Source organism: Coenobita brevimanus, chromosome 70 (genome assembly GCF_032717465.1).
Source record: "Coenobita brevimanus isolate Jiangsu-jjx chromosome 70, ASM3271746v2, whole genome shotgun sequence".
NCBI classification, from domain to species: domain Eukaryota; kingdom Metazoa; phylum Arthropoda; class Malacostraca; order Decapoda; family Coenobitidae; genus Coenobita; species Coenobita brevimanus.
In genome coordinates this window covers 34,497,684-34,521,669 of record NC_137023.1, presented here as the reverse complement: position 1 = coordinate 34,521,669, position 23,986 = coordinate 34,497,684, and the positions used below count along the sequence as shown (strand labels likewise).

The following is a 23,986-nucleotide window of genomic DNA, read 5'->3' as shown; positions in this document are numbered from 1 at the left end:
TTCTGATACTATATGTTGGTTTCAGTGAGTTATTTACACATGTTAGGCTTAGGTTACCTTCCTTTACAGCTGTTAGGCCATTTAGATTGGCATTAAGCTTTTTTGAGGCACTCATTTGGGTGGGTTTAGGGCTTGGTTTGGGGGGAATCCCAAGGCTGGTAAACACTCCCCATTACATGTGCTTTACATGTTAAAAGTACCCCAATATATGATACCCCGCCTAATGATGGGTTTTACCTAATCAGTTACATTGTGAAACTGGAGTATGCCTGTAACTTCCAAGAGCACACAGTACCGGGTATCTGTCACAGCAGTGAAGCACACACTTCATTATAATCATTTATGAAATGTCGTGGTCAGTGGGGTTGCCAGGCATCCACACAGTCAGTGTAGTGCTACTCTGTTCTAGAGTGTCTCTACATTGAGTGACAAACCAAATGACTTCCTGTAAGACAGGAAATCATTTAATACGCTAAGTGGTAATCTTATAACTAGCCAATACTGTACGTGTTCCATACATGTCAACAAATGGGTTGGCAGAGGTTTAGTGCCTGTCCCTGGAAAACAATTACAGTAACTAAAAAGACAACAAATAAAATGCTTTGGACCAGGACTGACCAACTGGTGACAACCAAGGACCATACAGAGGATATGGTGAGGATTTCAGTGTGGAATGTGAGAGATGCAAATGATGATGTGAAAGAGAGAGATTATCTAGGTGTGTGAGGATGCTAAAGTGGACATATGTGGATTGACTGAGACCAATTGTGGAGATGAGAGAGTGAGAGTATGGATTGGGTATATGTACTCGAGTAGGTGAGAATGAGAGGGGAAAAGAGGGCATATGTATTGGTGTGAGCAAGAGATGGAAGGAGAATATAAGAGAGTATGGATCAGTTGGTTAACCCCTTAACCACGGGGCATCACTTTCGTGACGCTTGGGAGCAAGGGATCATACCTCGGGGCGTCGCTTTTGTGATTCTGTTATTTTGAATTCACCCGGGCTTCCAAATGGTGGCTTGTATCATCTATCAGTACTGCCTATGTCCAACACTAGGCAGCACTCCTAATCTCATCTGTACTCCCATCCATTGTTGACAATTTAGCCATATCTCCCCGTTCTTGACTCCCCTCCCTACCCCCCCCTCCATTACCCTATCCTCTCGCCTGCCCGGCCGTGCTACGTTAAGTAAATCTTCCCTGGAATTTTTCACTGATTTCATCCATTGAAATAAGCTCTATGCCCTATTCTTATACCAAATAACATATACAAGAAAGAAATAAGGTAAGTGAGAGTGCCATACACCTGGAATTGGCTAATTATCACCTGACAACACCTCACGTGCACTCGTTCGCTAATTTTCGCTGTTTATTTCCCCTTGAAATATGCGTATAATCTATTTTCGTAATAAATATACATATAAGGAGGGAAGGGAGAAGCCTAAGTGATATTTACATTCACCTGGAACTACCTAATTTATAATGTATTGTCTAGATTTCCTGCCAATCATTTCACTGTTATATATTAGCTGAAGTCAGGAGGCTAACATTGGCAGTAGTGCATTTCCCTTGGTAAGCCACCACCCCGGCCCACCCTTATCAGTTCACTCTCATCTTCCAATGTGGAGGTACGTCTGTTTGCTCTTGCTGACTTCAGGGACTTTTCACCCCCATGCAAAGGGCCCTGTGACCTTTACCCCTTACTAAACCTCGTGTGGAAAGAAGTAAAGGGCTGACAATTGATAAAAGAGTGACTACGATCTTTCTATTGAGTAAAACAGTGCAAGTGGATTGTAAATAATGTGTAAATAATGTGTAAACAGCAAGTGAAAGTAATGAATGTAAATATACATGAACAGTGGAAAATAGTTTTATAAGTTACTGCAAGTGACAGTGCATAACACAGAGTAAATAAAATAGAAATGTAAATAACGTAAATAAAATAGAGAACGTAAGTAGAAATGTAAATGAGTAGTACAGTATTATAAGAATACGAGTATATACCCTAGGAGTAATGAAAGAGAAAGTTTCACTCTAGCATGTCTGAATACTATGAGTTATGAGAGTGAGGTGAAAGTGACATTCACTCTCAATGCTAGTATACAGGACGAGAAAGTGAATGTTACGTATTTTACTGAAAGAAATTGAATCCCTACAGTGACAATAAACTAATACTACTGAAGGAAACTTATGGATAAAGACTGTAGATATATATAAGTGTTATATAGTAATAGAAATATAAAGTGTGAGGGGTTTTATGAATAATAAATGACAGAATACCAACAGCGAACTAGCGCAAGTGGGAAGGTCATACACGCTCATAATTTTCATTGCTTTCACAGTGGTTTTTATTTGGAGTATGGATCCCAAACTACTTGATAATCATAGAGTAGTGTTTATAGTGTTAATATCTGGCTTTGGTAATCATATTACGGGTTGTCGGGAAGTGTAGAGACTTCATTACCCAAATTTAGAGGTCCTACGATAATCTACGAAAGCTCAACAAACATCCCAGGAGAAAGCTGAAGGTATGTGCCATATGCATATGTAATTTTAATATTCTAGGACTAATAACTGATTTTTGGCAAATATTTTTTGAGAGTCTGTCGGAGCCCGAATAACCCCGCTGGAGACGCAAAACATTGGGAAACATGCCTGCGGTGTAAGGGTTAAAGGATTGTGTGGGTAAGATTGAAAGTATGAATACAGGTGTGGGCAATTGTCTGTGTACAGTATACAGTATGTGCCAGTGGAAGACCGTGCGAGCAGAGAAAGAAGAATTTGGGCAGATGTTGAAGCATGCATGGAAAAGTTTGAGAGTGAGAGACTGTTTTTGATTGGAGATATTAATGGAAAATAGGGAATGTGAAGGTGGGTGGAATAGGAAGTGAGTGGGACGTGCCAACAGAAGTTGATGAGAATGATAGTGCTTTTGTGGACATTTGTGCAGGGAGGGGGTTGGTGACAGCCAGCACCCTCTTTAGGCACAGAATGATCCACAGCTATATGTGGCGAGTGATGAGAAGGGAGGTTGGTGAACTTAATGAATGGAAGGCAGTGATTGATTATGTGTATGTGGATGAGAGAATGAGAAGGTATGTACTGGATGCAAGAGTATACAGAGGTTGGGGGAGTGGACTTTCTGACCACCACTTGGCAGTGGTGAGAGTCAAGGTACAGCTGTCAGCACAAATTCATTGCAAGCCTGGTTGTGTGATGTGGGTTGTTTTGTTTGGCAATGGTGTATGGGAACTAGTTGCCACATAGGCTTTTATACGCTTTAAAAACGTGTTTGTAAGAATTAGTACTATAAATCGCCCATAACGCATATTCTTTATATCTGATTTGCGTAAAAATGTGAAAAAGGCGACAGATAAATGTTGACGAACGATAAAAGTTCCGTTCTCTCTCTCTCGTATCCATCCCATGTCCCTTCCCACCCTCCCCTCCTCCTTCCCTCTCCAGGTCTCTTTCATCTCTCTCTCTCTCTCTCTCTCTCTCTCTCTCTCCCTCTCCCTCTCCCTCTCTCTTTCTCCACCCTGTCTACCTTGCATCAGCCATGGCGCTAATGTACCTAATAAAACCGCACTCTTCTCTATTTCTTGTCTATTTCTGTAACCTTTTTGATTCTCAGCATCGAGAGTTTCTTGCCATGCAGCAGTCTCTTTCTCCCACTCGTTACTCCAAACGTGATGCAGTAGTTCGAAAGTGGTTCTGATACTGCTTCATGATTCAGTGAACAGTATGAGGAGAATGGGAACATTTTCCCAGAGAAGAGAGAGGGTGAGAAGTAGGAGGAGTGGGCAGAAAAGTCTGTTTAATTTCGCCTACTGAAATAATAGCCACCGACTGCCAGGCTCACTCAAACAAATACTGGCAAGGAATACATAACAAGAATGAGACCTCAGTGTTCGTATATCTCCTGGTTGTTGGTAGTGACAAAGGGTGGAGAATAGAAAGACAACTGGAGAGAAGTGGGAAGGAGACGAGGAGGGTGAGAATGGAACTAGAACAGGAAGGAATACTTATAATAAACCTTGGATATAGTTAGTAGTACTTCAAGCAATTGGGAATAAGGCAGACTGGGTTTAGTAAACAGTCAAGAGAGAATTGCAATGCGCCAATCAGGTTAGTTCCACGGATAAATGAGTGTAGGTAGAGAAGGTGCAGAAAGGAGGAAGTGGAGAGGCATGGAAGTGAGGTAGGGGTAGGAGGGAGAGGGAGGGGTGTGGGGGAGGTCAGGAGGAGTAAAGGGGAGAGAAAGGAAGGGAGCTTAGACATGGTTATAATGAAGAATACCAAAGTATTACGCTTATACATCGTTCGATAACATTGTCAACTCTTGCACTTTTTTATACTAATCAATTATAGTAAACAGAATACTGTACTCTAGGCAGTCTCTAGTACCACTTTTTAAAAACATGTCATTAAAATGTATAAAAGTCTCTGTGGCAACTTGTCCCCTTACAATGTTGCCTGACAAAAGGACTCACATCACACGAGTAGACTTGCAGCGAATTTATGCTGATGACTGTTCAAATGCGATGGCTAAAAAGAAGGAGATAAAGGCAGAAGGAAGTTCTGTAGTCCATACAAATAGGGTAGAAAGGTTGCAAGAGGATGAAAAACAGGCAGAATATAAGGGGGAAGTGAAGAAGCGATTGGGTAAATATGATTTGGAACAGATGGGGGAGGTGGAAGGTGTGTGCAAGATATTCACATAATAAATCTGTACAGCATGTGAGGTGATGTGTTGGGTGATGAGAAGATGAAAGGGGTGCAAAGACCAGCATGGTGGAATGAAGAGGTGAGACAAGCTGTGGTGCAAAAGAAGAAAGCATATAGTGAGCAGATGGGAAGCAGAGGCATGGAGGAAGTTGAGAGATGGAATAGAGTTATATGTAGAGAAGAAGAGAGAGGTGAAATGATTAGTAAGAAAGAGTAAGAAGAGAGTGGATGAGGAATTTGGAAGGAATATGTGTAAAGTGGAGGAAATGTTAGAAAAAAGTTAAGAGAGTTAGACAGGGTGATAAAGTAGGGGAGTGAAAGATAAAAATGGCAGATTTCAAATGGAAAAAGGAGAAAAAGTGAACCGATGAAGAGAACACTTTAAGGAATTGTTAAACATAGAGAATGGAAGTAGCGTTAGTATAAGTGGCCGTGGAATAGGTGGGAGGAGGAGGGACATGAGAAGGGAGGAAGAGAGTCGGATGGACGTAGTGGAAGCAGTGAAGAAAATCAATATGGGGAAAGCCCCGGGAATTGATGGTGTGTGTGGTGAAATGGTGAAGCACGGGGGAGAGAGAGGAGTGGAGAGGATATGGGATACGTGGAGATTGGCCTAGGAGGAAGGTAAAGTCCTGGAAGATTGGAAGTCCTATCTACAAAGGAAAAGGAGAAAAAGAAGTATGTGGTAATCAAACGGACATTTTTTTTCTTAGTGTAATGGGAAAAGTATATGATTGGATACTTATTGACAGAGTTGGGGCAATAACAGAGGAATTAGTTGAAGAAGAACAGAGAGGAAGAGAAGAGGTTGTGTAGATCACATATTCATTGTATGGTCTTTAGTGGAAAAGTTTCAAGAAAAGGGAGAGAAGTTGTATATATGTGGCCTTCTTGAATTCGGAGAAAGCACATGACAGAGTGGATAGACAAGGAATGTGGAAAATATTAATAATATATGGAGTAAATGGGAGGGTGTTGAATACCATGAAGAGTATGTATGAGGGCACCAAGGCTGCATTGCATGTGGATGGCGAACTGACCGACTTTCTCTCTCTGAATGTTGGATTGAAACAAAAATATGTCATCTCTCCATGGTTGTTCAGAGTGTATATGGATGAGTTTATAAAAGAAGTATAGGGGAGGGCAGTGGATGTTGGAGTGGCCCTAATGAGAGAGGACATCATTTAGAAACTTCCTGGTCTTTTGTTTGCAGATGATAACTGTATTGTTAAGAGAGGATGAAGGGGGAACTGCAAGGCTTGGTGAATGAGTTTGGGAGAGTGTAATAAACATAATCTTAAGGTGAATATAGGGGAGAATAAAGTTGTGGTTTTTGAGAGAAATGAAGTCACTGAATGCTCAGTGAGGCTGGATGGTGAGGGAGTGGAAAATGTGAGTGCAGTTAAGCACTTGGGTAGTGTGATGAGCAAGAATGGAAAGTCCTTGAAAGGGTACAACATGGAGGAAAGGTTGCTGGTTCTTTGAAAGCAGTGATGAGGAATAGGGATGTGAGCATGGAAGGAGAAAAGTTGCTGCATAACAGTACTGTGATACTAACACTAACGTATGGAAGTAAAGCTTGGACCTCGTTAGAAGGACACAAGAGTGACAGCAGTGGAAATGAGTTATTTTAGAGGAGCATGTCATGTTACATGGCGAGACAGACTGACAACTGAGAAAGTGAAGGAGCATTGTGGTGATGGTGTGGCTGTGATAGAAAGCATTAGGAGAAAAATATATTAAGGTAGTTTGATCGTGTGGAGAGGATGAAGAGTGAGATACTAACAGGGAAAGTGTATGTGAGTGGAGGAGGGGAGAGGTAGGGGGAGACTGAGGATGAGAAGGAGGGATGGAGGAGAGAGGTATATGAAAAAGGGTGTGTGTGAGCTGGGGGAAGGGTACCAAAATGATAGGGAACAAGGCAACATGGGGGCAGTTTTTTTGTGGCCACCCCTTATGAGACTGAGGCATCTGGCTATAGATAGATAAATAGATAGATAGATTTATGAAAGTCATGTTTACCAACCACTATCATACTTTGCATATTGCATGAGAGGCCATGATCAATTGAACATATTTAGATTTTGTTACGGTCATTGAAGAGTAATGCACCTACTGTTATGATTAGGAGTGATCTCCAGACGAACAGCAAACGAATAAATAGAGGGCACTTCCAAACACTGATGGCCTTCAATGATTATGTGCACAACTCCAAATTTTTAGGAAGATGGCTGACAGGAGGGAGGTGGTGGATTGAGCGAGATGATTAAAAAATGGGACTTGATTGGTAGACATACGAGTCAGGATGTGCAACTACGGTAATCTCTCAACTGTCCAGCATAATTCAGCCAAAAACCCCACTGAATACTGCAAAAATGCTGGATATTGCATCGGTACCCCCAGTCTGGAACCCATTTGGCACTGAGCTGGATAATGTCACCACACTGAGCTATCCGTCACTACTCCCTGTCTAAAAACTTTCTTACAATATTACCTGTGAGTAAAAGATCGCAGTCAAGGATAAAATACAATAAAGTATTGATACAATACCCCTAGTACAGTAATACAGTACATAAAATTATTATACTCACATAGTGTTGGCACTGCCACAAAAACCACAGACTCAAACATCATGAAGAACTAGGGTACAGTAGTCAGAGCACTAGGGCAGGGAGCACTGATGGGCCACAAGGGAAGTCACAGCACTTCAGCAATGAGCAAGGCACAGGGAGCCATAGGGTAAGTCTTAGCACATGGGGGGTAGCCACTGCATGGGTCACAAATGCACAAGGCACAGATACGTCCTTATTATACAGCATCCAGTGAAGAGAATGAAAGGGCGATGGTTGGCTTGGCGTGTTGGGTGGGCTGCTCCTGCATTGCACTGAGATTGGCTGGCATGTGTTGCGGAGTCTGCCCACGCACTGATTGGGTCCTGTATCTGAACCAGATGATACACATTACTGTCGAAAAATGCACAGCACTGCCGATTGCTTTCCATTTCTGAGCTGGATATTGCTTAATTTTGCCGGATATTTTTTTTATACAGCTCAGCAGAAAGCGCCGGATAATTGAGAGATTACTGTACCTGACAGCATACAGTACAGGCACACACTCCATAGAGTTGGTTGGGTATTCTTTGTGTTCAGTGGTGCATGTGGTAAAAAACAGTTTCACTAGGGTATATTTTTTATAGGGAATTTTAATAAGAATACTGACATGGTTAAAGAATGTTGGTGCAAAAAATGGAGATTCTGATAAGCAAAAATTGGGATATTGGTTGTTTGGATATTGGGGGTTGCCTGTACAGGTTGTTGGACATCACAAAGGAGTGATGTGGTGGCTTTGGGCAGGCTTTTGCCCAGTTTAGGTGGGGGCCCATAACAGGTCAAGGAAGCAGCTAGTTGATGCAGTGGAAGGAAGAAGCTGGTAAAGGGACTGATGTGTTGCCCCCTTTGTGGGTTCTGAAGAGGTGATGAGTGACAAGCCATTGAGGCAGAGATGCAGAGAATGCCAGGTTGCCTCACAGAGGAGGAGGGGGAGTTGGCAGAGATGTTGAGGTAGAACAGTGGGCTTAGTCGATCAGCTAGGCTATTGTGTAACGGGAGGGTAATGCAAGGGGAAGGGATATTACAAATCACTGTCCACATGGGGCGGGGGAACGACGACATTGCATATCACAGAGAATCACCAGAGGGGACTGAAGTGACACTGGGAAGCCAAACAGTTCTACAGAAGACACCAATATGGCACTGGGAGAGGCAACACAAAGGAGCCACGTGAGTAGTAGGTCTGCTGAGGCACCAGCAGAAGTTGTCAACAGGTTTACCCATGCATGGTAAATGGGTTGAATGGACAGAGGATGCAAAACAAAACACACCAAAGCCAGATATGGCAGAAAGTTAACCAAAACACAAGAATAGGAGGAAAGAAGGCTCCAGGAGCAACAGGAACAAAGAGAAGGTGAGAAGAAAGGAAACAGAGCTGCGCATATGACCCATAGCTGCAAAGGGGAGAGAGTCATGTGGAGACTACCCAAAACACAGTATCCTACTAAACTGAAAGTTCATGGTGGATCCAAGAAGTCAAAGGAACTCAAAATACCAGGAGCAAGCACTGGAGGGTCAAACACAAGGCTAAAAAAAAAAAAGTTGAGAAAGCTCGAAAGTGGAGTGGCCAATGCAAGGTGGACCAAGAGAGAAGGGCATTTGAAACAGAATGTGCACAATAGGCAACTGTTGAGCATTGCTGGGCTTGTGGGTTTGAATGCTTCCTGTGCTTGTACTGTATCAGGAGGAGGAGGTCCATGGACTTTGGTGCTTAGTTGTTGTTGAACATCAGTACCTTTTCCTTTACTAAGTTATGGGTATTACCCTAGTAATTTTGAAATTCTAGTAAGGGATATGTAGCTTATAAGCACTATATTCAGACATATCTAGTAAAATGTGTTTCTGGGTGGAAGGGATGGTTGATGTTGTTTGCAGTCGCAGTCCGCACAGTCCAGTTATGCCTCACTTAAGAATAATAAAATCATATGATGTTAGCTACTGAATAACTTGAGGACTTAGTTTTGCATAAAATGTGTAAATGTATACACTGTATACTGTATTAAGTACTTGTGCAGTCATCATCAAACCCTCTGCAGCAACATCCCACTTCCAGACATTCCAAGATTACCATTAAAGAAATGTCTACATACTCATTTAATGTACAGAGCAATACAGGACCTTGATCAGAACATTACCGGTATTTATATTACAAGCCCGCCCCCCAACTCCCTAGATGTCCACCCAGCAGAAAAATCCTTGTATATGGATGATTGAGTTCAGCTAGCTGGGCTTAGTTCGGAACATCATTGAGCCCTCCTGAGTTACCAACTTAATTTGAGTTAGGTGAAATTGCAGATGCTATGAGCCCCAGCGGTAAAATAGGCCCACACAACATAACACACAAAATGAAGCACTGCACAGCACATGGCACACTAAGGTGCAGACACAGCATCAGTGTAATGAACATACAGGACAACCCCATAGGGGCAGTCACTTCCCTGTGGTTGACATGTCTGCCCAGTCAAACAGACCAGGGTTAAGCAACAACAACAACATCAACAACAACAACACAACAATAACAACAGCAACAACAATAACAGCACCAGCAGCAGCAACAAAATATGAGGTCTTTTCAGAAACTATCTGACCTTAGTCTCTAAAAAAAATAAATAGGTAACCTGTTGAACTAGGACACTGCTTCCCCTCAAAGTAGGTCCCTTCTGACTTGACACACATAGCCCAGCGATCTTTCCACTGTCTGAAACATTTTTCAAAGTCAGTTTTTGGTATCTCCTGCAGGTGCTTTGTTGCATTTGCTACGATCTCTTCTCTCGGATGAATGTTGCTCAAGACATGTTGGAGTGTGCATATTGTGTTCCAGACTTTGTGAAGACTGTTATGACTGGATGTGAGACTTGGGTGTACTGTACAGGTACAACCTAGAAACCAAAGCACAGTCGTCTCAGTGGAAGCATGCAGGAACGCCATGGCCAAAAAAGCACACTAGGTCTGCTGCAAGGTGAAATGCACTCGCATGTTGACAGTTTCTTTATGACTACCGTGGGTGTTGTGCATCATGAATACACATCAGAAGGTCAAACTATCAACAAACATTACTACCTCAACGTTATCTGTCATATTTATGATGCAGTTTGGTGGAAGAGACCAGACCTTTGGAAAGCGGCAAGTTGGAAGCTGCATCATGACAACACCCCTGCCCATTCTTCTCTACCGATTCAGGAATTTTTGGCCAAGCACAACATCCTGCAGGTCTGGCAGGTTCCCTGTTCACCAGACATGGATCCGTGTGACTTTTGGTTATTTCCAAAGCTCAAAACTCTGCAGAAGGGTTCCTGTTTTGAGCCGAGAGAAAAGATCATGGTGAATGCAATGAAGCACCTGCAGGACATACTGAAAACTGACTTTGAACAATGTTTCAGGTAGTGGAAGGTATGCTGGGCTACATGTGTCAAGTCAGAAGGGGCCTACTTTGAGGGGGTTTGGTGTTTTAACTCAACAGGTTAGTAATTAGAGCCTATGGTTGGATACTTTCAGAACAGACCTCGTATGTCAGCAAAGGTGTTGACACTCAATATAGTCCACTGCCCAGTTATATAGATGTCCCACACCTCCTTCCCTGTGCTTTGCAAAGAGGGTGGTGGATTGCAGGAGAAGGCAGCCTCAGCCTACAGTGAGGGGTTCACATTCAGATTAGTCTAGAATTGCAATAAAAACAACAGGAACAACAACATTGTCAGTAAACATTAGCATTCGATGTCACCTGCAGCATTTGCAGTCAGCGTCACTGTATGGCACTGTATTTTAATAATGTTCCATTAATTTCAGGCTTTTTTGGGCAGAGGGAGTATGAACTGTGAATTAGTTTTAATACTCAATGATGTTATACTAGTTTCCTGTGTCAGTATTCCTTCTGTTTTCCTTTTATTTCCAAGCTTATTCTTTTCAGTATAAACATTTATTTTCTTCATGTATCTCTGTCTGATGTCTCTCTCCCATCATTACTCATTCACATTACAGAGATTAATCGTTGAGTGTAACCTTATGTTTATTACTGCCTATATTAATTATTACTATTTTCTCTTTCCCATGTCCTGTGACTGTGTAGAGGTGGCTGAGGTTATGGCATTTCTTCTGTCAGACAAGAGCAGCTTCATGACTGGAGCGTCTGTTGAAGTAACCGGTGGACTGGCTATGTAGCCAATCCGAAGTCAGATTTCAGTCTGCCTGTTAAGGTCAAAGGTCGAATACCAATTGTTCAGTTATCAGTGATTATGGTATTACCTGAAAGTGATTGTGATGTGTTTTACTCCCCCCCCCACCCCCCCAACATGGGTGGAGAAAACTCCTAAGCAGTAGGACCAGACCAGATCACAGACATTCACTTCAGACACCTCTGCCTCATTGCCAGTAATGCCATCACTGAAATCTTTGAAGTTTCCTGAGCTTATAAACAAATCTTTCACCTAATATTTTGTAGAAATTGATCATCATCTCAGATCTCATTCTAGGCAAATCACCCAATAATCCATGATGATAAATGCTTTGCATACCATCCAACTTCAAAGAAAGACTAATTCAAAACAATGTCACCCTCACTTTCCTCTGTTTGAATCCCTACATGTTTTTTGATTCAGGCACTGAACCACCACATACCTTTCCAGACTGACTCAACTCATATTAGATGGTTTCAGTGAGATAGATCTCCCATTTAGAATAATTTTAGCATTAGTTAACATAAACAAAGCTCTTGGCACACTACCAAAAGGTATCCTGGTAAACAAAATCTTGAACACCAACTTGAAAGACATGACAAGACAAGACAACACAAGTCGATTGCCTTTCAGACAGACAAGCTTAGGTACTGTACTCATGAGAATCAAAAATTCCGTCAGAATATTCCTTAACAGTGTCCCACAAGGCTCACTCCCTCTTACCCTCACTTTTATAACTTTTCCTCCACAACATACCAGCTCCTGCACCCTCTTAACAGTTCTGTTCTGTGCTGATGATTTAGCCATAGCATAGTAACACTCTGAAACTCGACAAGCATTAGCCCGGCTTCAACAGTACCTACATTCACTAGAATCACTGGCTTGCACCAAGGAAAATAACTGCATCAACTAAATCAACCACTTCCTGTTAGAGAAACATGACTCTCAGACACACTCTCAAGTCTTCCTCATTAACCAGTCATTCCCCACAGAGAATTCCCAAATTCTTTGGCGACTTGACATACTCACATGAGTTTGTCAACACACAAGCAGCATCAGTGCAAATGCATCTTGTAAACTCGTAAAACACTCACAAGCACTATCTTCAGACACAGAAAGGAATAACTGAAAATATCCATCTGTGCAACACTGAATTATGTGAGCTGAAGAGGAGTCCTCACTGTAGCACATACATGGAAAATCTGAAACACACACACACACACACACACACACACACACACACACACAATGCTTTGAAAATACAGTAATAACACAATTTACAGACATAATGGATATAGCACCAAGAAGCAAAAGTATGCTTAATCAAGAACCACCTGGGATATACAGACTATCTATCTACTGCCAGACGTCTCATTCCCGTTCGGGGTGGCCACAAACAAATCGTCTCCACATCGCCCTGTCCCCCGCCATTTCACTGCCCCGCTCCCAACTCACACCCTCCTCTCTCATATATATCTCCACCCCATCCCTCCATCTCATCCTCGGCCTCCCCCTCCCTCTTCCCCCCTCCACCTCACTCACATACACTCTCTTCGTCAGTCTTTCACTCTCCATCCTCTCCACATGGCTAAACCACCTCAGTGTATTCCTCCTAACGCTTCCTATCACATCCACATCCACACCACAATGCTCCTTTATATCCTCATTTGTCAGCCTGTCTCTCCATGTGACTCCACAGGCTCCTCTTAAATAACTCATTTCCACTGCTCTCACTCTCGGCTTGTGTCCTTCCAGCAACGTCCAAGCTTCACTTCCATACATTAGAATTGGTATCACAATACTGTCATGTAGTAACTTTTTCACTTCCATGCTCACTTCCCTGCTTCTTATCGCTGCTTTCAAGGAACCAGCAACCTTTCTTCCCTGCTGTACCCTTTCAAGTACTTCACCCTCAAAACCTCCATCCTTACTCATCACACTACCCAAGTACTTAAATGTACTCACATCTTCCAATTCCTCACCATCCAACCTCGCTGTACATTCACTGACTTCACCTCTCTCAAAGACCATCACTTTACTTTTCCCTACATTCACCTTTAGATTCCATTTCTTACACACTCTCCCAAACTCATCCACCAAGCTTTGCAGCTCCCCTTCGTCTTCACTCAACAACACAGTATCATCTGCAAACAACAGTACAGGGAGTTTCCAAACACTACCCTCTCTCACCAGGGCCACTCCAACATCCACTACCCTACCTTGTACCTCTTTTATTACCCCATCCATGTACAGATTGAACAACCATGGAGACATGACACATCTCTGTTTCAACCCAACCTTCAGAGAGAAAAATTCACTCAGTTCACCATCCACATGCACTGCAACCTTAGCACCATCATACATACTCTTCACAGCATTCAACAACTTCCCATCTACTCCATATATTCTTAATACTTTCCACAATTCTTGTCTATCCACCCTGTCATATGCTCTCTCCAGTTCCATGAAAGCCGCATGCAACTTCTTTCCCTTCTCTAGAAACTTTTCCACTAAAGATCTAAGAATGAATATCTGATCTACGCAACCTCTTCTCTTCCTAAACCCTCCCTGTTCTTCTCCAACTAATTCCTCTGTTCTTTCTCTAACTCTGTCAGTAAGTATCCTACCATACACTTTTCTTATTATGCTAAGAAGACAAATGCCCCTATGATTACCACACACTTCTTTTTCCCCTTTTCCTTTGTACAAGGGAATAATTATACCTGACTTCCAATCTCTACCCTCCTCCCAGGCCCATCTGCACATTTTCCACATCCATTCTACTACTATCTCTCCCCCATACTTCAGCATTTCACCACACACTCCGTCAATTCCTGGGGCTTTCCCCAAAGTAACTTTCTTCATTGCTTCCACAACTTCTATCCTACTGATTTCTTTCTGTCTTCTCACCTCCCTCCTTCTCCCAGCCATTCCCCAGCCACTTATACTCGCATTACTTCCATCCTCTATGTTCAACAATTCCTTAAAGTGTTCTCTCCATCTGCTCACTTTTTCTCCCTTCTCCACATCTACCATTTTTATCTTTCACTCCTCTGCTAACTTCACTTCCACCCTGTCTTACTCTTTTCACCTCTTTCCAGAACATTTTCTTACAGTCCCTCCACTTTACACTCAAGTTCCTTCCAAATTCCTCATCCACTCTCTTCTTACTCTCTTTTACTAATCTTTTCACCTCTCTCTTTCTTTCTACATATAACTCTCTCTTCCGCCCCTCAACTTCTTCCACACCCCTATTTCTCATCCATTCAGTGTATGCTTTCGTCTTTTGTGCCACAGCCTGTCTCACCTCTTCATTCCACCACGCTGTTCCTTGCACACCCCTCCGTCTTCTCTTCATCCGACACACCACATCACATGCTCCACATATTTCTTCTGTGAATATCCTACACACACCTTCCACGTCCCCCATCTGCTCCAATTCATATTTGTCCAATCGTTCCTCCACTTCTCTCTTATACTCTGCCTTTTTCTCATCCTCTTGTAACCTTTCCACTCTCCTTAGAAATACTCCTTCTTCCCGTCCTTCTTTTCTTCTGTTTCTCCATCTTAAATGGATCTTGATTCTGGCCACCACCAATTAATGGTCAGAAAGTCCACTCCCCCAACCTCTATAAGCTCTTGCATCCATTACACATTTTCGCATCCTTTCATCCACACACACATAATCAATCATTACCTTCCTTTCATTCAGTTCACCACCCACCCCTCTCATCACTCGCCAGGTATACCTGTAGATCATTTTGTGCCTGAAGAGGGTATTGGATATCACCAACCCCCTCCCAGCACAAATGCCCACTAATGCACTGCCATCCTCATCTGTTTCAGCAGGCACACCCCACTCACCTTCACATTCCCTACTTTACCATTCATATCACTGATCAAAAACACTCATTCCTGCCAAACTTTTCCATGCACACTTCCACATTTGTCCAGAACTCTTTTCTCATTCTGCTTGCACGATCTTGCATTGGCGCATACACACACACAATCGCCCACATTTGTATTCCAACTTTCAATCTTACCCACACAATCCTTGACCCAATTGATCCATACTCTCTTATGCTCTTCTTCCATCTTTTACTCACTATACATACTCCTTCTTTTGCCCTTTCATTCTACCTACTCCTGCACATATACCCCATCCATACTCCCATTCTCTCACACTTTCTCCTCTCGATTTAGTTTCAGTTATTCCGCATACATCAACTTTCGCTCCTCTTACATTCCATGTTCCGATTACCATATCCTTTGTCTGGTCCTTGGTCATCGTGTTTTGGTCAGTCCTTGTCCGAGGCATATTGTTTGTCATTTTAGTTACTTGTTTCCGAGGAGGGGCACTAACCCTCCGCCAACCCTTTTAGTCGCCTTTTATGACAAGCAGGGATACTGGGGGAGTATTCTTGAAATCCCCCCCTACCCCCAGGGGTATACAGTACATACTGTAATTATTGTTCATTACATTAAAGAAGAAGCCAACTCATCCCCGTACTTTTATGTTGGACTGTCCTCACCACAAAGATACAAATAACAACTACCCAACACTACATAGTGCCTCAACATCCACCATCTACACAAGTGTATGGTATATAAAAACACATACCTGCCACAACCATCCAAAACCTCCAGCATTGCCACGAACTCCCACTATTCATTCATTTCTCACAAAGTGCTCTTCCCAAGGAGACATTAAGGCACCTAGCTGGACTCCTTTGTGTGTGTTCTTACCTACCTAATTGTTCTTACCTAACTGTATCTTTACAGGAATGAGTCAAGCTCGTACTGTCCCGTGTCTTAAACCATATTTATCGTACATATCCTTAAACGTTGGGTCTGGTTAGTACTTGGATGGGTGACCGCCTGGGAACACCAGATGCTGTTGGCATCCCTATGTGTGAAGTGGGGTTGGTGGAGGATTAGTGCCCCTCCCTGTAAAAACAGTTAACTCTAAGCCCTTGGCCACCCCGTGTGGGATACATGGCGTCTGGCAATGAATGAATGAATATCCTTAAATTTGTGAATTGTTTTGGCACACACTATTTCATTCGGTAGTGCATTCCATTGATCAATTGCTCTGTTTGGGAAACTGAATTTCCTTACGTCTTTATCACCTCTCTTCTTATGCAGTTTTTTGCAGTGTCCTCTTGCTGATGCTTCTCCATATGTTAAGTAATCATTTATGTCTATTTTCTGCTTCCCTGATATGCACTTATATAGCATTATCATGTCATCTCTTTTCCTTCTCTCCTGTAGTGTTGGTAGATTCAATTTATTTAGTCTTTCTTCGTAGCTTAGGTCCCTTAAGCATGGTATCCATCTTGTAGCGGCCCTTTGAACTTTTTCAATCTTGTCTATATGTTTTTTGAGATGAGGACTCCAGACTACTGATGCATATTCCAGGGTTGGTCTAATGAATGATGTTATTATCCTTCTTAGCATATCTTCATTTATGTATGTGAATGCTATTCTCATATTTGTAAGCAGTGTATACATGTCCCGTACCTTCTCGCTGATGTGGTCAGCCGGAGATAGTCTGTTATTAATAATCACACCTAGGTCCTTCTCTCTTTCTGATGTGTATAGGGTTTTATTTCCTAACGTATAATCCCAATCAGGTCTTTTTCCACTTTTACCAAACTTGATTACATGACACTTGTCCACATTGAATTCCATTTGCCATGTATTACTCCATTCATGAAGTTTATTTAATTCTTCTTGTAGCTCTTTACAAGAGTCTGTGTTAGTAATTCTCCTTTGTATTTTTGCATCATCTGCAGCATATTCATTCATTCATTCATTGCCAGACGCCATGTATCCCAAACGGGGTGGCCAAGGGCTCAGAGTTAATTGTTTTACAGGGAGGGGCACTAATCCTCCACCAACCCCACTTGACACGTAGGGAGAACGTTATGCCAACAGCATCTGGTGTTCCCAGGCGGTCACCCATCCAAGTACTAACCAGACCCAACATTGCTTAACTTTGCTGATCAGACGGGAAGCGGTGTACTCAACGTGGTATTCAGATAGCTTTAATTTCCAGTGTTACTGTTTATATCATTTATATACACTAAAAACATGATTGGTGCAGCACTGAACCCCGTGGTACTCCACTAGTCACTTCTTTCCATGATGAGTAGTTTCCTCTTAGTATTGTTCTCATTTCTCTTTTTATGAGAAAATCTTGCATGCAACAAAACAGTTTGCCTCGAATTCCTCCTTGATGGTATAGTTTCCATAAAAGTCTTTGGTGTGGTACTGTGTCAAATGCTTTCTTGAAATCTAAATAGATACTGTCCACTCATCCTTCCCTTTCCTGTATTGTGTTTGTTGCTCTGTCATAGTAGCTCAACAGATTAGTAACACATGATTTTCCTTTTCTGAAACCAAACTGTCTTTCTGTTATCATACTGTGTTCTTCTAGATGATTTACCCAAGCTTTTCTTATAAGCTTTTCTAATACCTTGCTTACAACACTGGTCACTGATACTGGTTGGTAGTTGAGTAGATTTTGTCTATTTCCTTTCTTGAATAAGAGGACAATATTTGCTTTCTTCCAAATATCAGGTAGTTTACCTTGACTCAAGGATTTCTTGAAAATTAAAAATAATGGTTTACTTAACTCCTTTGCACATTCTCGTAGTACCCAACATGAAATTTCATCAGGACCACTTGCTTTTCCTCTGTCTAATTTACTTAACTCCTCCTGTATTACTTTTTCTGATATTTGTATATCTGGTAGTATGTGTGGACATGCATGTTCCACATAGTCCCTCTCAAAAATTTTTTCTTCTGTAAAAACTAATTGGAAATTCTTATTTAGCGCTTCACAAATATCTTTCTCTTGTGTATAAGTGATTCTCTCGTCCGTAATGGATTGTATTATATCTTTTACTTTGGTTTTGCTTCTGATGTAGCTGTAAAATAGCTTTGGTTGATCACTACTTTTATTTATTATATCCTCCTCAAACTTTTTTGGGGCATCCCTCCTTATTCTTGTATAATCGTTTCTTGCCTGTTTGTAATTATTATACGCCCTTTCACTATTGTGTCTCCTGTATCTATTCCACAACAAATCTCTTCATTCTTTTGATTTTTTACATTCTGTATTGAACCATTTCTGTATTTTCTTATCTGCTTCTTTGTGCTGTGGGATGTACTTCTGGACTCTTTATTTTATAAAATTCACAGAATTTTTTATATACAGCATTTAAATCTTGTCCTCTAAGCTCATTTTCCCAATCAACTTCTAAGAAATACTTCTTCAGGTCTTGATAATTTCCCTTTTTATAGTTTAGGCTCTTTTTGTAACTTTCATTGCTGTTAACTATGTCATATGCTATCCTGAAGTTGTAATTTAGTACTACATGATCGCTTTTGCCGAGTGGAGGGTGATATATTAAATTGTCAATATCATTTTCTTTCCTAGTAAATATTAGATCTAGCATTGAAGGTACATCGAGTCCTCTTTTTCTGGTGGTTTCCCTCACATGTTGCGTTAGGAAAAACTTGCATGAGATCCAGGAGCTTTTGGTCCCAACAGCTTTCTTGGCTATGTATATCTAGAGTATTCCAATTTATATTTGTATTAAAATCTCCAGTTAGTATAATTCTTTCCGATTTCTCTTCCATTTTATGTAGTAATGATCATAAACTCTGAATTGTACTCTCTGCCAGGTCCTCATATTCGTCTCTTTCCCATGTGTTTGATCTGGGTGGCATGTACAAATTGGCTACAGTTACTTTCCCTTCAGATGTGTTGATCTCTTCTGCAATCAGTTCTACTTGTGATGGAATATCTAGTTTTATTTCATTGACTTTTAGATTTTTCTTAGTTAATATTATAATTCCACCTCCTTTTTTTAAATTTCTGTCTCTTCTCCATATATTGTATTCCTCTAATTTTAGTATGTCATTGGATATCCTTGGTGTTAATTTTGTTTCAGTTAGGCATATTATTTGTGGTTCATTTTCTTTAACATAATCATTTATCTCTAGTAATTTAGATACCATTCCATCCACATTTGAATACATCAGCTTTATCATCTTGTTTATATACTTGTCATGACATGGTTCTACTACCTTCCTCTTTTTTATTCCCTCCTGTTTGTGTACCACTTTCATACCTGCAGTCCTATTACTTTGTAAAAAAATGTGTTCTTCTCCTCTTCTGATCTTCCCTCATTTTTTGTTTTTGCTTCCTCCCTCTTCTCTTTCAGTAATTCCAGTTCCTCTTGTGTTAGGGATCTTTTTATCCATACATTTTTGAACTCCTCTTTTTCCATAAGATTCTTTGCATTTTTTAGTATCTCTTCCACAGTGTTTACACTCTGGAAAGTCACCTTTAGAGGTCTTGTCTTGCTTTTCTCGTATTTCCCTAACCTTTTGTGTTCCTCTATGTCTTTACTACAGATTTCCTCTGATACTTCTTTCAGTAAGCTCATTACATTTGCCATCTCCATTTTGTCTCTTGTGATCTTGTTTTTTACTTCTTCCTTTTCTATACCAGTGATTACTATAGATTTTTTGATATCTACTGAATCTCTGACTAACTTTGGGTTGTTTTGGATTATTCTTTTCACTTCCTTTTTAATACTTTTTTCCTCCACCCTTGTTTCTCTTTTTTTACTTTCACCATTTCAGCATACATGGTTTCCACATCATTTTTGTAGCTTTGCACAGCTTCATTCACCTGTGTTATCTTCTCCTCAATATCACTGCTCTGGTCTATCAGACTGCTTACTTGCCTAATTGTCTCTGTGTCATTTTTGAACTCTTTCATAATATTCTCGTGATTGACTACTGTACTTGCCATTTCACTCAATTTTCTTCCTAAGTGTACTCAGTTCCACTGTTAGTTCACTGATGGTTGTGTCTTTCTTGTTGGCCTCCCTTCCTAGTTTTTCTATTTCTTCCTTTTGCAAGTGCATCTGCTTCTTTATTTCTTCAATTTCATTTATGAAAGCCGTATCCAATATGTGTACACGTTCAACCAGTCTATTGTGAGTCTGCAACCAGTTCTTGGTAGAAATCATCATCTTGCTTTCTACCTTTATCCCTTTTCTTTCCAAATTTTCTTTACTGAAGTATGTGGTCATTTTGCAGTACTAAAAGCACATATATTACTTACATTCCCTGGGGCAGTTGTAAACTAAACAAACGATCAGCTGATTGTGCGCATCCTTGCTCTACTTTGTTTTCTTTTCTGAGTGAACAAGTCTTGCTTAAAACTTTTTTTTTTTTTTTTATATTAGAACACCATTTAGTCTAACCTGGTACAGAGCTTGACTCATATAAAGACACTAATTTAGGTAATGCCACTGGCCAAGTTGGCCGTGTATGGAGAAGTGGCGGCGTTCACCCTGTTCTCCTCGGTGTCTCGTGTGTGTGTGTGTGTGTGTGTGTTTCTGTGTACACACATTCACTCACACAAAGTAACTCAAGTAGTTTTTATATGACTTAACTAACTTGATGGAAGGATTAGGGACAGCCAGTAAATAAACCTCAACAGCCAATAAGTAAACCTCTCATTTTGAGAACAACAGGACAAAGGTCTGGGTCAAATCTTCTTATAGCAAAATCAACATAAGTTTAGACCAGACTTGGGGGAAAAGTTCAGGATAAAGGTAAGAATGATATTATTCAGGTTTGAAAACAGTCAAAGGTCATGGGCAGAGTTTGAACCATGTGTGTGTTTAACAAATAATTTTCATCTGATTCTAACCAGACTTGGTGGACTGGTTGATGGTCATCCAGTGAGTGTCTGTTGTTAGAAAACAGTAAGTCAAAAATCATCTTTACAGGGTACGGTTAAAGTAAAATCTTTATCCAGGTTAAACTAAACATTGTGGAAGCATTGAGGACTGGGCAAAAATATGAGGATTCAGTTCTGGGAAAAAACAGTCATAGGTTGTCAGAGGGAAAGGTCAAAGGTCAAGTTCTCTGAGCAGAGTCAACTCAGAAAGTTTTATCTGATATGAACCAGAGTTGGTAGAATGGTTAAAGGTTAAACAGAATTAAATGATTTGAGAGTATTGTGTCAAAGATCAAGATTGGAGCAGGGTCAGATGTATGAGTATGACCTTCAGACCAGTTGACGTGCCTGAGTGTTGTGCTTTCTGAGTTCTCATTCTTAATGATCATACTACTGATTAGTTCTCCCTCAAATGTACAGTACTGTTTTCTTTTCCTGGTTTTCTGTACCTTTGCTCACCCCTCCTGCTGGTGGGAAAAAAGAGATGGGATGATGATGACAGTGGAAGGTATGCAACTTTGGAAGCATATTAAATAATGAGGGATGGAAATGGATGGATGAAGTGTGTAAGATGCACAGTCAATGAAAAAAAAAAAAATGCATATTGAGAACAAAACAGTCTTGACATCACAGAAATTGGAAACTACAAAATATCTGTTAGTCCCACCATACACTGATTGCCCTGCTTTCATGAGAGTACATTGTCTATTAAGTTGTTTGGGCCTATTCTACAAACAGGGCGCATGAACTCAGCTTTGTTTAAGGATATCTCTGATGGGTGAATGTCTGGAGGGGAGGCTTGTAATATAGTATACTGTATAGTATTCTGATTGAGATGTTGCATAGCCCTGTGCATGAAATGAAAATGTAGGTACAGTATTTCTTCACTGTTGGTGCTGAAAATATCTGCATGTAGGATGTTACTGAAGAGGGTCTGGCAATGTTGTGTGGTGATTGCTTTATTTGCCTAATTGTGTTGTATGGATTTGTCATGTAATGACAAGGTTGTTGTGCATTAGTGCAGGTTGCTGCAAAAAATTGTTGGCTCCCTGTGTCAAGATATTCCCTAACAAGGAATGAATTGTGGGAGTGGTATTGATGCATCCAGCAGTGATGCACAGAGCATTGATCTGTATGGTTTGCAAGGTGTTGTAGTGGGTGAAGGAAGATAATTGCTCCTTGTATCATGTGAGATTTCCATAATATTTGAGATGGGTTGAACAGTGAAGTCCACTACCTGTATTTACACAGATATGCAACACTGCATTTTGCCATGTTCCTTGAATGGAGTGACTCACAGATATTGGAATTTAATATAATATGATGGCAGCATGGCAGAAGACGAAATATTGTGCATTTAGTGAGGACATCATGAGCACAGTAGTAACCCCAGCATTATGGAACATCTTGTCTTTGTGGAAAGACACAAGTCAAGAGTGAGAGCAGTGGAAATGAGTTATTTAAGAGGAGCCTGTGGAGCCACATGGAGAGACAGGCTGACGAATGAGGATATAAAGGAGTGTTGTGATGTGGATGTGATAGGAAGCATTATGAGGAACACACTGAGGTGGTTTGGCCATGTGGAGAGGATGGAGGGTGAAAGACTGACGAAGAGAGTGTATGTGAGTGAGGTGGAGGAGGAAAGAGGGAAGGGGAGGCCGAGGATGAGATGGAGGGATGGGGTGGAGAGGTATATGAGAGAGGGGGGCGTGAGTTGGAAGCAGGGCAGTGAAATGGCGGGGGACAGGGCGACGTGGAGGTGTTTTGTTTGTGGCCACCCCAAACGGGATTGAGGTGTCTGGCGGTAGGTAGTAGTAGATTGTCTTTGTGGAATATAATTCCTCTGGTGGTAGTCAAAATTAAAGAAAATAAGTCATCATAGTAATGGGATTCATTTTTGTTTCTAAGTCCTTCAGGTGTGAGAATTCCTTCCAAGAATGCATGAAATTGCCTGTTTGTGAAAATGTAAAGGATGATACATTACTGAGTAGGGATGAAATCAAACATTGTTTCAGACACTATAATCATTATAATGATATACAATTTTAGATCTGTTTTCCATGAAATTTGGTCAGATGGATTCACCGGATAGCACTTTTCCTGCTTGCTCAACTCTGTGCCAGCTTTTTAGTAATGCCTCTGTATGTAAGTCTCTTTACAGTACCTCAACCCACGTCTTCCCCAAGTTACCTGTCAGCAGACTGGCATCTCTATGCTTCTGCACCTGCTCACCCAACTTCCTGGTTCCCAGCTTTCAACATGCCCAGGGCATCTCAGTCCTCTCCTTTTTACTTCCTTCTTCATGCCTTCTCCTCCCAAACTCCTTCTCAGATTCCCAGAGAATGTCCCATCAACTAGCTTTACTACACATATCCTAGGGTATGCAACCTAAGCTGTACTGTATTCAGGTGATGGAATATGGACTCTCCTGCTCATGGGTCAGTGTAGCACCCATTAACCCACCGAAAAAGTAATAAATGAGTAGTTACCATCGTCCCGGGAGGTTAAATGGGACTCGGTGTGTCAACTGGCCATGCATAGCATTCCCAGGTAGGGAACTCAAAAACATTTAGCAAGTACTGTTGTCATAATTCAAGCCAAGACTACTATGCATATATATCTCTCACCCCAGTTTGTCCTCTTGGGGGCTATGGCTCCTCAGTTTTCCCTGTATCCCACCATGTGAAAAGACCCTGTTCTTACCCTGG

General features: G+C 41.3%; 1 protein-coding gene and 1 pseudogene across 1 annotated transcript in view; one reads left to right on the top strand and one right to left on the bottom strand.

Moving 5' to 3' along the window:
* Positions 1 to 11,495, top strand: part of LOC145406316 ((3R)-3-hydroxyacyl-CoA dehydrogenase) — a 158,100-nt gene extending 146,605 nt beyond the window's left edge. The window contains exon 6 of the mRNA XM_080277479.1: positions 11,404 to 11,495. Coding sequence (XP_080133605.1) covers positions 11,404 to 11,495 — 92 coding nt within the window. The remainder of the gene's footprint in view (positions 1 to 11,403) is intronic.
* A 5,942-nt stretch (positions 11,496 to 17,437) lies between these two features.
* On the bottom strand, positions 17,438 to 17,555 carry LOC145406499 (5S ribosomal RNA; annotated as a pseudogene).
* Between the last annotated feature and the right edge of the window lie 6,431 nt (positions 17,556 to 23,986).